Here is a 15,092-nt window from a genome sequence, read left to right as displayed (position 1 = left end):
AAAAACCTAAAAAATAACACGGAAATCCAGAGTTTTACTTACTTGTTTTTAGATAATAAATGCATAGTGAAGTGGTAATCTATTTTCCTCATCTTTAGCTTTAAAACGTTAGCTCCTGCGGAAATAAGAAACTCTTTCAAGTTCTGTACTGGCATTTGACGTCCCTAGATTAGCCAGTACCGCAGTGTGAAGAGCTGGCTGTTTACCGGCATTGACTTCAGCCCCCGCATTCAATAATAACTTAGCTATCTCAATAACAATGGCCTCATCACCTAAATGAAAATAAACACTTTGTAAAACAACAACATTCATTTCATTATTTGGTTGAATAACTTTTTACCTCAACAACACCATTAAATATCCCCCCAGTATTTTTGAAAGAACTGAACAAACATGGCTTTACTTACAAAACAGCACTGCATACCAGTTATACATGTATATACTGTAACAAGACAGTCCAGAAAGTTAAGACATAAATTTCAAGAAAATACAACCTTTTCTCCTGCTACTTTTAAGTCTTTCTTTTAATATAAATTAATATTTTTACATCAGCAAAAAAGTCTAAAATGAAAATGTACAGTTTTACCTCTATAATGGACAGCCAGGTTTAAGGGTTGTTCTCCGGTTTTAGAGTTTGGCTTCTTGACATCAGCCCCAGCATCTATCAACATCTTTACTATCTGCACTGAAGATTGACTGAAATTGTAGAAATTAGGTAAATTTAAATCTTTTATATAGCCAATTAACTTAACTGATGTACAATTTATATATGTTACAAGCCAAAATACATTCCATTAACCTTTAAAAGCCCTCAAATTATGTCAGGTAGGTCAAGATCAATCAAAAAGTAACTAAAAGAAAACAAATTACTCTGAAACAACCATAGACTGAAATCACTAAACTTACTCTGCTGCCTTATGTAAAGGTGTGAAAAATCCTGTAGCTTCCAAACCATATACTGTATTGGGATCTGCACCAATCTTGATCTGAAATAAGACCATTCAGAAAATTGGTATCAAGCTCGTACAAAGTAAATCATTTTTTGTTAGACTTTATTTTTAGAATTTTGGTAACAGGTTATATAGTTAGATTTACCCTTGCCTTGCTTTGAGCCAACTTTATGGCTTCCTAGTATTGACAATTTTTCAAAACTTTTCAAAATTCTAACATACCGTAGTAGGAATTTTTGGAAATAGATTTAATATACATGTAATCCATGTATGTGGAATGAAACATTACTAAAACATGCAGAGATTTAACAAATACAGTTCAAGTCATCACTTGTTAACAGCAAAGAACTAGAGTTATCACTAAAGGTGATTCATACCTCCATCAGCAACTCAGGAAATGACTTTCTAAATATGTAAATTTACATCATTCCTCAACCTTATTGTTAAAACATTTAGATATTTAATTGGGTAAAGCCGTAAAGGTGTTTGTGTTTCAACCCAGTGATTTATTGTTCGAGGTATCTGTTTGAGATTACACAACCTGACATCAATACTGGTAAAATATTGATTGTTTCATATAGCCTACATGCTATGTTCATTTTCAAGATTAAATAAATATAAAAAATAATATGGAGATGCTCAAGTAATCATAAAACAATTCCATCAATCCTGAAGCTCAAACTTTCTGTATAGAAAAATAGAAATAGTCTTATACTCACTAGTTCTGCTAGCGCTTTAGCACATTTGGATTCTACAGCTAATGCCAATGCTGTCTGGTTACTTAGGTTCTGTGTTCCTGTTGGGCTTTGTACTGCAGATCAGGCGGGCCAGCACAGTTCAACTCTCCGTAACCTCGTGACCGACATGTATAAGCATGTGTAAAGGTGAGAATTTACCTGTAAAATAAAAATCACACCAAGTTAGCAATAAGAAACTTTTCTTTAAATATAGAACCAGTACAACAAACTTTTAAAATTGAACCCCTGAGTCAGATAATATAACAAAACTTTACACAGCTTCAGGCATTTTTCCGTCTATAACAGGGGTTGATATAAGGCCCCTTCATAATTCAAAATTGCACTTTTTTTTCACAAAGCGGCAGAAAAAATTCACAATTTCAAAAGAGATTTCACAAAATATTGGGTCTTTGTCTTCGAAATACATTGTTTACCTTCCGGTAAAAACTTGATTAGCCTATTGTAATTACACAGAAATAGTTTTAATTAAGAAAAAAGGTTTTGCGCATGTTAACCGGGTTAAAGTATACCAACTTAGAGCAGATTTACACAGGAGAGAAATTATAATAAACCATTTCAGGTTTCAAAAAGTTGCGAAATGCCAAGTAATATGTCTTTTTTTTCTTCACATATCACACTTTTTTCACAAAATAAACAGGCCCAGGCCCCTTCACAATTTTGACAAAAAATGCCCTGAGCTTCTTGAGCCGAGAATAAACAAAGCTGTATTTTTCAGTGTTTCTTATTTTATTTCCAACTCTGCCTTAATTTAGTTGACTTTATTACAAGTACATTCACAGCGAACATGTAGAATTACTTTACATATTCATGTTAAACTACAACAAAACTGCATAATGTATTATTATTAATACTTATCTGCTCATTTTGGGTTTTAAACCACACCAGTACTGCTACCAGATCAACTACTTTCAATATTATTAAAGAAGAATGGAGATACCATGTGCCCATTTTTGGGGTTAATTCCAACAAAATAACTGTACAAATATACCTACCATCTGCTGTATATTTTTCCTCCTCTGTGTCTACTTTATGATCAGCAGGGAAGACTTTCTCGTGAACTGTAGCCGACACATCGGCACCGGTCAGCTCTATCATAGCCTGAATAAACTTACGGCCATTCTCGCTGCATTTCTTTACATCAGCATCGGTCATTGTACCAGATTTCTGCAAAAATCAAGTTTTTTTAACAGTATTTAACTGCAATGTCATCAATATAAATAAATTTCATTTCAAATATCAAACCTAAGGTTTTATCCTAACATTGTTCTCAGATTTTTCATTACCCAGTTGTTAAGTTTTATCAAAACTGACGTTCATTTGACTATGATGATTATATTTATCACCATTTACGGTAAAGGATGAAGTCATGTACACCATTGACATATAACTTCGTCTTGAATGTTTAATCTTTTTAAACGCGTTTTTTTGATGCCCTAAAATTTGATAAAATAATTTTACTCAATAAAAGAATGAATATGTTTTGACTATTAAGAACCATATAAATTTTAAGTCTAATGTATTTTAAAACAAGAGCTGTCACAGGAGACAGCGAAGCTCGACTAATAAAATACTGGACGCAGTAAGGAGGACAAAACTATGAAAGAAAAATCCATTATGTATAATTATGTATTAAGTTATAGTAAAAAAATAACATTTGTTAACATTAATTCCAAGATCAAGGGGAATAATTCTAGAAATAGTCATGCTAGAGTTATGGACCTTGTCACACAACATTTGTGTAATGATAAGAAATATATATTTGAAGTTTGAAGTAGATACCTTAAAAAGTAAAGAAATTATTATATTTCTTAAAGAAAATCCTAAGTTCAAAGAGAGATAAATCTGTAAATATTGCTTCAAGAGTTATGAAAATTGTCACATAAAAAGTAATTGATGATAAGGAATAAGTATTTGAAGTTTGAGGTAGATACCTTTAAAAATAAAAAAGTTATAATAAAAAATAACATTTTTCTAGTAAAAAAATCTAACTTTATGGAGAGATAATTCTTGCAATATTGGTGCTAGAGTTACGAACCTTGTCAAATAAGATGTGGATGATGATAACGCAAATATATTTGAAGTATGAAGTTGATCCCTTTAGAAATAAATAAGTAACAGTAAAAAATAATATTTTTTATGGAAAATTCTAAGTTCAAGGGGAGATAAATCTGAAAATATTGGTGCTAGAGTTATGAACCTTGTCACATAAGATGGGGATGATGATAACGTAAATATATTTGAAGTATGAGGTTGATCCCTTAAGAAATAGCGAAGAAACAGTAAGAAATAGTATTTTTTGAGGAAAATTCTAAGTTCAAGGGGAGATAAATCTGAAAATATTGGTGCTAGAGTTATGAACCTTGTCACATAAGATGGGGATGATGATAAGGTACATACATTTGAAGTATGAGGTTGATCCCTTAAGAAATAAAGAAGTAACAGTAAAAAATAGTATTTTTTAAGGAAAATTCTAAGTTCAAGGGGAGATAAATCTGAAAATATTGGTGCTAGAGTTATGAACCTTGTCACATAAGATGTGGTTGATGATAAGGAACATATATTTGAAGTTTGAAGTTGATACCTTAAGAAATGACAAAGTTATAGTGAAAAATATTTTACTGCACCAAAACTTTAATCTAAAATCTGGACGCAGACGCCGACGCTGGGGCGAGTAAGACAGCTCTCCATATACTTCGTATAGTCGAGCTAAAACTTGATCAAAGTCTTCTATTATCAAAACATAACACCTCAAATCTGTCATCTCAAAAAATTTGTGACATTTCAAGGGATAACTGCTCAAAACTCTTTATAAGTGTAACTTAAAAGCAAGCTTATTGAGTCTAATGTGCCAGGTAAATACACTCCTTATATGAGCCGCGTCATGACAAAACCAACATAATGGGTTTGCGACCAGCATGGATCCAGACCAGCCTGCCCATCTGCGCAGTCTGATCAGGATCCATGCTGTTTGCTTACAAACCCTATAACAAGTAGAGAAACTGATAGCAAAACAGCATGGATCCTGATAAGACTGCGCGGATGCTCAGACTGGTCTGGATCCATGCTGGTGCACTATGTTGGTTTTGTCATGACACGGCTTATATGTTTTTCGTCTCCATTCAAAAGTGATGACACAATCTTTAATACAATATTGACCTTTTCAATACCTTGCTAAAATAAAGAATAACATGTACATATATCTTGCTAACCTTGAAGTCCCTGTATATTTTGCATGCCCAGAGTAAAGGTGTGTATCCATCATTGTCATATTCTGTGGCCATCATAGGCCAGATATCTTCCTGAGAAGCTATAGATGCCATCTTCTCTAACTTAGGCTGGCTTACTTCATCTACCTCCATACCATTTACAGCATCTATTTATAGAAACATACAGTCACCATCATCATGATGGAATATCACTATAACACCTAACTACCTGATAATAAATTTTATAAATTTGAAAATCAATGATAAAACTACAGACTTCCCGAAATACGTCGGTCCGACGGACATGTCCGATAAATTTTGATCAGGTCCGACGAGTTTTTACTCCGGATCGGTCCGACTGTCCGGCTTTTATCCAAGCCGCATGTACACAAAATGGCGTCGCTAAAGGTGACAAACCTTAGAAAAATTAAAAATCTACTTCAGAGGAACAGGCAGAACAGCAGTAAAAGGATAAAAAGAATAGATCTGAGACAAAATTTAATGAAAAATAGAAGCAAGACAGTGAATCGTTGGTGTATGATAGGGAGGAGATGAAAATGCGCTGTAAGGAATGTGCCGATTTTTACGGCGAAAAAATTAAAAACAAAATGTGTCTTAGAAATACAAACACAAGTTATTCTTTGATTTTGATCAATTTTATTTGGTCCGACAGATTTCGATTCGGTCCGACAGATTTTCATGGTTTGTCAGACCAAATGTCTGACAGTTTTTTTCAACTTTCGGGAAGTCTGAAACTAGCAAAGAAGTTGCATTCTATTTTTGCTTGTTTATTTTGTCCTTATATTTTGTTGATAGAACTTTTGTTTTTTGTTGCCTTCTAAGTCATACAAACACTGTAATAGTCATATGGCAACTGTCCAGCTTTACTGGTGGAGGAACACCACAGGTGCCACTCAGTGCATCATTTCGGGCAAGAGTGATCTCCTGTTTTTGTTTTCTTTGTGTTTTTTTTTATGATACACCAACACAATTAAGATCATATAGTGCAAAAAAGGAAAGATGATTTTGTCTAACCTAGGGTGTTACAAACTTAAAGCAACACCAGGGGTCAAAACCACCTCATCTGCTGGAGTTAACAGATGCATAGACTTCAATAATTCAAACCCATTTAAGAACTGGATAAAGTTACGTACCTATTTTAGCATCCCCTGAACCATTTTCCTTGGGTTTATCACTGTCAGTTTTCTGTTTATCAGACTGTTTATCACCATCAGTTTCCATTGCCTCTGGTTTATCCTCCTCTACAATGTCACCATTCTCTACAACAACCTTCTTATTATCACTCCCTTTAACTGTCTTTGCCTCTTTATACTTGGGTTTCTGAAATGTGCATGAACATAAGTACACTTATTTCACATTATGATTTTTTTATGATAAGCTTGGGATGATGAAATCATAATTCTTTACAACATTTTTTATTTGATGACAAAAGTTAAACAGTCATCTTCCAATTGTACATCTTGAATCTAATATTCTACATTCTTAATCTCATTTGTCAGGATACAAAAATTGTTATACAATTACACATATACCCCACATATTTCTAGTTGTCTAATGAGAGTTTCTTCGAAGTACAAACTTTTACCGCTAAAACTTCAAATGTACTACAGTTAATAGTGGTGCAATCAACATGTTGCCCATATTTTTCTATTCACCACGTTGAAACTTTATTTGTACAAGCAGATTATCTGGGACAACCCCATATTTGCTGAGAAACAGGTATCATCTATTATTGGCAGAGCACACATTAAATTTTGAGAACCATTAGATTTCCAATATGGTCAAACATGTTTACAGCAAGATTAGGTTTTTATTTTTTGTTGCCAAGAATTTTCACCAAATGATAAATCTTTAAAAGAAATTTATTTTGTCCCCTACTCCCCCCCCCCCCGCGCAGTTTTTTGCCAAATAATAAAACTAAGCACAAAATTTATTTTTGTCACATTTGGCAACAATGAGCATCAGCAGTGCAAACTCTGCCTAACAATATAATAATACACAGTAAGAAAGATTTATGTTACCTGTTCCACCAGTATCTTGAGTATACCACTAAGATCGGAGTCCATGCACAGATCTGACATCAGATGAAGAATGGTCTTGCCACTATCAGACTTGTGTGATGTCACTGTAGCACCTGCTTCCACTAACAACTCTATCAACTTAATGTTCAGCTGAAAAACATAGCAAAATATCAACTTAATGTTTAGCTGGAATATCAACCCTTTGAATATCAGTTGATCATAATGGCAGCATGTGTAATAGGGATGGATCAGCTTTAAATTATGACTAGACAGACTCAGACTTTGAAATCCCATGGAAGAATGGTGTTCCAAACTTCAGTGCAAAAATAACTAGTACAAAATTGTTAACATTAATTATAATGTAAAAATTATCATTTGTGATAGCTTTTATTTTTCAATTGTTGCTCATATTCTTCCAACACACAACTTTTATTTGGTAAATTCATTATTTCATATTACATATTAGCAAAAAAAAAAAAAGGATGCCTATTTGGACATCATAACATGACCTTTCAAAAGTAACCCGTTAAGAAAGCATCTCTGTTCCATATGGAGTAACAAAGGCAGATAATAACAATGAATATTTCTACAGAAGACAATTTTCCCCCTAAATCAAGACCAATGAGCAACTTGTACGTGTGACGTTTTGTTTTATTAACCCACACCACCAGAACGAACCATACAGACAAGCATATACATCATTTATAAGAGACTAAAGTCTGGTTTTAAACATTCTTAATTTGTCGAGCAACTTGTTCTTCAAGACATAACTTAATAATGGAATAGTGAAAATTTGGGCCGCGTCACGACAAAACCAACATAATGCGTTTGCGACCAGCATGGATCAAGACCAGCCTGCGCATCCAAGCTGTTCACTTAACAACTCTATTACATGTAAAGAAACTGATAGTGAACAGCATGGATCCTGATCAGACTGCGCAGGCTTGTCTGGATCCAAACTGGTCGCAAACCCATTATGTTGATTTTGTCATTACGCGGCTCATTTACCTGTTCTATGGCAAACATGAGGGCAGTTTTACCATCCTCTGTTTCAGCTGTCAGATCACAACCAGCGTCCAATAAAGACTTTGCTATTTTCACTGTTAGGTCCATTTTCTCTTCATCTATTTCTTTCTTCTACAAACACAAAAAGTTACATATAATGAAAGCTTTAACTACAAATTTTTTTCAACAATCAGACTTATATATTATTCTCTTTAGTTTACATAAAAATAAAATTCCATAAAAAATGTAATATTCCAAACATTTTGTTTACCAACACATCACTTGAAGCCATTCTCATAAGATTAGTATTTTAGTAGAAAAAACTTGGAAGTCTAGTTAAACCACACACAGGTATACTCCTGGAAATAATCGGTTCTTGTGTTATCAAAAAAAACCCTGGTTGAAACCCTAGCAGGGCACAAACAAACTTTCACAGGGTTAAGATGGAGATTCCTTAACCACAAGGGGATCTTTACCAAGCCTCTCCAGATAAAGAATTACCCTATACCCTACCATTTTGTATAATGAACTTTTCTTCTTAAAGTTTTCGTCCATTAGCAGCCTCAGGGATTTGAGAATCAAAATATTGAATGTTGACTGATAAGAAATACAATGCACAACAACAGATTCAAAGCAACTATTACCACTGTGGTCTATCTAAAAGAAACCCTTGATATAACTTGAAGAAAATTAAACAAGTACCTGGTGTTGTTGTTGCCAGCCCCAACCATAATATACTTCTACTTTTGCTATACTGTTCCTGGCCAGATGATGTAACTACAGAATATAGAATAAACATATAATAAACTTTGTACTAACACAAGTTCAACATAGACAACTATTGATGAAAGGTAGTATATCTACTGAGTCAAACAAAGTCTGTTCTAAAAGGAACTCCACTGAGGTCCAAATGCCTAAAAACAAAATTTGAATTTCTTACATAGATTAGCTGGGGCACTTAAAGCTACATGCCTTCAGATGAGTCAAAATATTTCAATTAAATCAAACTTGAGAAAAATGAACAAAGATGAAAGGAAAAGTAAAAAGTTTCAAGATTCAAATAATATTTTACACATAAGGTGTGATTAATGACTGAATTTTCAGTGTTTACAACTATATTTCTACTATGTTACTAACGCATTTAAGGCTACTTATGCATATTTTGACCACTTTTTGGTAATTAATGTGGTTTGTAAGTGCCATTGATAATGTGTAAATTGCTTCCTTTTGGTCACTTACTTCACAATATTACACATTCAAAATTTTCATGAAAATTAGCATGAATCTGGAGGCATGCTGCTTTAAAACAATAAGGTTTTGTTTCGAAATATAATTAAGAAATTTACTAAGAATTTTTTTTAATGAAAATCGTATTTTTATGCTATTCTTAGTTCCATTTGAGTGAAAAGCAATTCTACGCTTTCCAATTTTGGGTCATTTTTCACAAATAAAATAGTCATTCTGGAAAAACGGAAAAGAGCGAATGATTCGAAATTTTGTACACAAGTTACTGGTCTAGACCTACACTAAACAGGACATCAATCTTGAACAATTATTTCTTGTCCAGTAATGTAAAAAAAAACTTCAGTTAAGTCCTTTTAATAGAACATTTTCATTAATATACGATATACTAAATACTAAGTGTCCAATACAAGAAATATATAACATTGGTGGCTCATGATATACAATTCAAAAGCACAATACATATTACTTATTACATTATAGATTGTGATTCATATTCAGATCACCAGGAAAATTTCTTACAGCATTCAATCCATTCACATCCTTTATAGAGGGATTGGCCTTTCTATCTGTCAGGTATCTGATTTGATCATACAATCCTGGTGTCAGAGGACTACTAGTGGCCACACTCAACAGTGTTAAACCTGAAATTTTACAAAATAAAACTAGAACTGCCACTATCATGGCGTGAATGCCCCCGCATACCACTTTGTCAGAATCAACAGTGGCCATTTAGAGCTCAAGGACAACCTCCCTGCCAAATCTGAGGTTACTAAGCCAGTGCATTGCTAAGTTATGTATTCTACATGCTTCAAATGTGAAAATGTCAATACATTGCGGACAGGACATTCTTTAGCGATTGAGAAGAAAACTTTTTTTTGTCAAGGTCCCTGTGACCTTGACCTTTGACCCAGTGACTTCAAAATCAATAGGGGTCACCTTATAGTCATGATCAACATCCATACCAAATATGAAGACTGTGGGTCAAAGGAATGTTAAGTTAATGGGTGTACAAACTTTTTGAAGTCAAAGTCCCTATGACCTTGACCTTTGATCCAGTGACCTCAAAATCAAAAGGGGTCATCTACTAATCATGATCAACATCCATGCCAAATATGAAGACTGTGGGTCAAAGGAATCTAAAGTTATTGGGCAGACAAACTTTTTGAAGTCAAAGTCCCTGTGACCTATGACCTGGTGACCTCAAAATCAATAGGGGTCATCTAATAATCATGACTAACCTCCATGCCAAATATGAAGACTATGGGTCAAAGGAATCTTAAGTAATTGGGCGGACAAGCTTTTTGAAGTCAAGGCCCCTGTGACCTTGACCTTTGACCTCAAAATCAATAGGGGTCATCTACTAATCATGACTAACCTCCATCCCAAATATGAAGACTGTAGGTCAAAGGAATCTTAAGTTATTGGGCGGACAAGCTTTTGGAAGTCAAGGCCCCTGTGACCTTGACCTTTGACCTAGTGACCTCAAAATCAATAGGGGTCATCTACTAATCATGACTAACCTCCATGCCAAATATGAAGACTAAGGGTCAAAGGAATCTTAAGTTATTGGGCGGACAAGAAAAAACCGACGGACGGCCGGACGGACGGACAGCCGGACAAGCTGATTCCAGTATACCCCCCTTACAACTTTGTTGTGCAGGGGTATAACTAGAACTATCACTAAATGTGATTAATACCCCCACAAGACTGCTTCAGAAATGAGGAAGTTACAGGTAACAGAATACCTTGTTAAAGAATTGAAATAGAGTTATGGTTGTGGGCAATTAAAGATAGTTGTGGTTCTTGTATGTTAAATTTCCTTACAATATGGTTGACCCTAGATGACGTTTTATTGAATTACTCTGTAATAAATCCAGAAAGAGTTACGCTTCTTGAGCATTGCACTTCCTCTCATTGTGCTTTACCATTGTATGAAGTTGCATTGAATTCTAAACATTAGTTTTAAGTTATGCATCGGACAAGGTAAAGGAACAAAGGGCAATAAGTCTACAAATACTGAAGACGGAGTTATGGTTATTGTACACTTCCTCTCATTTCGCTTGACCATTGTACGAAGTTGTATTGAATTCCAACTGCTAGTTTTCAAGTTATGCACTAGACAAACCGGTTGAACCGGGTGATGCTCCCCGAGAAGGTTCTGGACACAGGAAAGTATAAAAAAATGAACAAAGGGCAATAACTCCAAAATTAGACCAGGCTTTGTTTAGGTTCTTGAAGCGTTGCAGTTCTATCCAATTATATTCTAGCTACCTACAAAGTTTATGTTTGATATTCTAATAGTTTTAAAGTAATGTCCAGGACAAAAGTCAAAAAGTAAAAATAAACAAAGGGCAATTACTTTCAAAATAAGGCAAGGCAGAGTAATGATTCTTAAGCACTGCACTTCCACCCAATGAGACCTATCTAATCTACAAATTTCATGTTGATATCCTCTTATAATTTTAGAGGTAATGTCCCAGACAAAGTTCAAAGTGTCAAAATGAACAAAGGGCAATAACTACAAAAGTAGGCAAGACAGTGTTACAGTTCTTGTGCACTGCAAACTTACTCTATGAGATCTATCTACCTACAAAGTTTTATGTTGATATCTCTTATACATTAAGAAAGTATGTCCCGGACAAAGTTCAAAGTGTAAAAAATAAACAAAGGGGATAAATTCAACAAGAGCTGTCGTAGGACAGCATGCTAGACTATTCTTAGTGCTTTGATAGTAAAAAAATGCCTGATACAGTTACCTCCTCCTGTTTACAGGTTGGGGTCATGATGGTGAACAAGTGTGCAAAGTTTCAAAGCCATATGTCAATGGACTTTGAAAATATTTGAACTATTACAAAAAACTTTAACGTAAATTCTAAGTCAAAAAGGGGCATAATTCTGTCAAAATGCTTGATAGAGTTACCTCCTCCTGTTTACAGGTTGGGGTCATGATGTTGAACAAGTGTGCAAAGTTTCAAAGCCATATGTCAATGGACTTTGAAAATATTTGAACTATTACAAAACTTTAACGTAAATTCTAAGTCGAAAAAGGGGCATAATTCTGTCAAAATGCTTGATAGAGTTACCTACTCCTGTTTACAGGTTGGGGTCATGATGTTGAACAAGTGTGCAAAGTTTCAAAGCCATATGTCAATGGACTTTGAAAATATTTGAACTATTACAAAAACTTTAACGTAAATTCTAAGTCAAAAAAGGGGCATAATTCTGTCAAAATGCTTAATAGAGTTACCTCCTGCTGTCTACAGGTTGGGGTCATGATGTTGAACAAGTGTGCAAAGTTTCAAAGCCATATGTCTATGGACTTTGAAAATATTTTGAACTATTACAAAAACTTTAACGTAAATTCTAAAGTCGAAAAAGGGGCATAATTCTGTCAAAATGCTTGATAGAGTTACCTCCTCCTGTCTACAGGTTGGGGTCATGATGGTGAACAAGTGTGCAAAGTTTTCAAAGCCATATGTCAATGGACTTTGAAAATTTTGAACTATTACAAAAACTTTAACATAAGTGGTTACGCCGACGCCGACGCTCGGGTGACTGCAATAGCTCTACTTATTCTTATTCGAATAGTCGAGCTAAAAATCAAGGCAGATTAAGTCTTGAGCTAATGAGATCTATCTACCTACAAAGTTTTCATGTTGATAACCTCTTTATACTTTTAGAAGTTATGTCCCGGACAAAGTTCAAAGTGTAAAATAAACAAAGACCCAAGGGATAATTCAAAAATTAGACAAGGCAGAGTTTCGGTTCTTTGTGCACTGGCACACCTACTCAATGAAGATCTATCTTACCTACAAAGTTTTCATTTTGATACCTTCTTATATTTTAGATTAGTCCCGGACAAATTTCAAAGTGTAAAATAAACAAAGGGGGATAAATTAAAAAAAAATTAGGCAAGGCAGAGTTACGGTTCTTGTGGCACTGCAACAACTACTCAATGAGATCTATCTACCTACAAAAGTTTCATGTTGATACCTCTTTATACTTTTAGAGTTATGTCCCCGGAACAAAGTTCAAAGGTAAAAATAAACAAAGGGGGGAAAATTCAAAAAATTAGGCAAGGCCAGAGTAACGGTTCTTGTGCACCTGCACTTCTACTTAATGAGATCTATCTAAACCTACAAAGTTTCATGTTGATACCTCTTATACTTTTTAGATTATGTCCCGGACAAAGTTCAAAGTGTAAAATAAACAAAAAAGGGGGATAATTCCCAAAAATTTAGGGCAAAGGCCAGAGTTATGTTTCTTGGTGCACTTGCACTTTACTCAATGAGATCTATCTACCTACAAAAGTTTCAATGTTGATACCCTTATACTTTTAGAGTTAAAGTCCCGGACAAAAGTTCCCAAAGATGTTTAAAAATTTAAAACAAAGGGGAATAATTTCAAAAATTAGGCAAGGCAGAGTTTACGGTTCTTGTGCCAGCTGCACACCTAAACTCAATGAGATCTATCTACCTACAAAGTTTCATGTTGATTACCCTCTTGTTGTTTCAAAGTTTATGTCCCGCGACAAGAAAAGGGAACGGACGGACAGACGAACGGACGGACGGACGGACAAGCGGCGCGACTAATATCTCCCCCGAAATTTTTTCGGGGGGAAGCCCAAAAAAAGAAAAGTACAAAGGGGCAAAAACTGAATGGGTCCATAGAGTTACAACTTTCTCTGCACGGCACTTCAACATCTACTGCCCTTAAATGAGTCAAGATTATGGTTTCTGTGAACTGCACTGTCCCTCAATAACTTGACCAATTGTATGAAATTGATTGAATTCCAAAATGTTACTTTTCAAGTTAGCTCTGGACAAGAAAAAAGTAATGAAAAGAAAGGGCAGTAAACCTCAATAATTTATCTCAACAAGTTTATAGGTTCTTGTCACCTGCACTTCCTTTTTAATGTTGCTTTGAATTGTATGAAAGTTTGTTGAATTCCAAACAATTAGTTTTCAAGTTATGCCTCCGGACAAAGGAAAAGTAAAAAAGGGCAAAAAACTCTGAAATTTAAAGTGAAAAATGGAGTTTTTTGCCTAGTGTACTGCTTCCCCCAAAGTTTGATCTTTGTAAAAATTTCCCCAACCAAAAAATCCCAGTTAGCCCGGACAAAAAAAAAGGGCAATAAAAATAAAAAAGGGCAAATAACTCTGAAAATTACGGGGTTTCCCCATCTTAGATATTTAAAATTTTTAAAGGGACTTTTCGGGATTATCAAGGCCCCTTTTTTGTTTTTTTAAGGACTTTTTAAAAATTTTAAATTTTAAAAGCAAACCCGATTTTTTTGCCCCATAAAATATTTCAGGGAAAATTTTTTAAAAAACATTTAATAAAAAATTTTTCAAAATAAAAGGTGGGTTTCTTTGAATAAATCAACTAATCTAAGAAATTTACATTCTTTTTTGATAAGAAATAAAATTATTTTTGTGACACCCAACTTTTGCAGGTTGTTCTGCAATTTTCCATGTTTATTTTGGTGTTTTTAATGCTTTCCAAGGGGACCACTTTTTTTACAAAAAGATATTCAGTACTTTAATAAGTACCTCACTTTACCTCAGTCCACTTAGGGCATAGAATGGGCAAAAGCATGCACACGAAGGAAAAACTGCCTGCAGGTGTTTCTAACATTAAAAAATTTCAAACAACTTTTCATGTTTTAAAATTTGTAAACTCTGCTTAAGCCACTAACGGGTTTCTAACAAAATAGGCAAGCAAGCCCACAAAAAACCCCAAACACACACAATTTTAGCAATATTCTTTTGGGTTTATACAAATCGATTTTAATGAAAAAATGAATTGATGTGATTTTTAAATAAATGTGACTTAGCCCAACTAAATTCTTTCCTCATTCGTTGAAATTGGCATTCAGATTTGTAA

The 15,092-nt window shown here is 34.3% G+C and overlaps 1 protein-coding gene across 1 annotated transcript; it reads right to left on the bottom strand.

Moving 5' to 3' along the window:
- Positions 1–108: 108 nt before the first annotated feature.
- On the bottom strand, positions 109–9,843 carry LOC132729433 (uncharacterized). Its single transcript, XM_060715200.1, has 12 exons — positions 9,726–9,843; positions 8,664–8,738; positions 7,965–8,093; positions 6,957–7,106; positions 6,069–6,255; positions 4,918–5,081; positions 2,701–2,872; positions 1,793–1,846; positions 1,670–1,761; positions 907–986; positions 587–696; positions 109–272 (listed from the first exon to the last, which is right to left on the bottom strand). The coding sequence occupies exons 3-12, from the start codon at positions 8,067–8,069 to the stop codon at positions 109–111; spliced, it is 1,278 nt and encodes a 425-aa protein (XP_060571183.1). The 5' UTR covers positions 8,070–8,093; positions 8,664–8,738; positions 9,726–9,843.
- Between the last annotated feature and the right edge of the window lie 5,249 nt (positions 9,844–15,092).

This window comes from Ruditapes philippinarum, unplaced genomic scaffold (genome assembly GCF_026571515.1).
Source record: "Ruditapes philippinarum isolate M1 unplaced genomic scaffold, ASM2657151v2 ctg14382_1_1_1_1, whole genome shotgun sequence".
NCBI lineage: Eukaryota > Metazoa > Mollusca > Bivalvia > Venerida > Veneridae > Ruditapes > Ruditapes philippinarum.
This window is presented reverse-complemented; position numbering and strand designations above follow the sequence as displayed.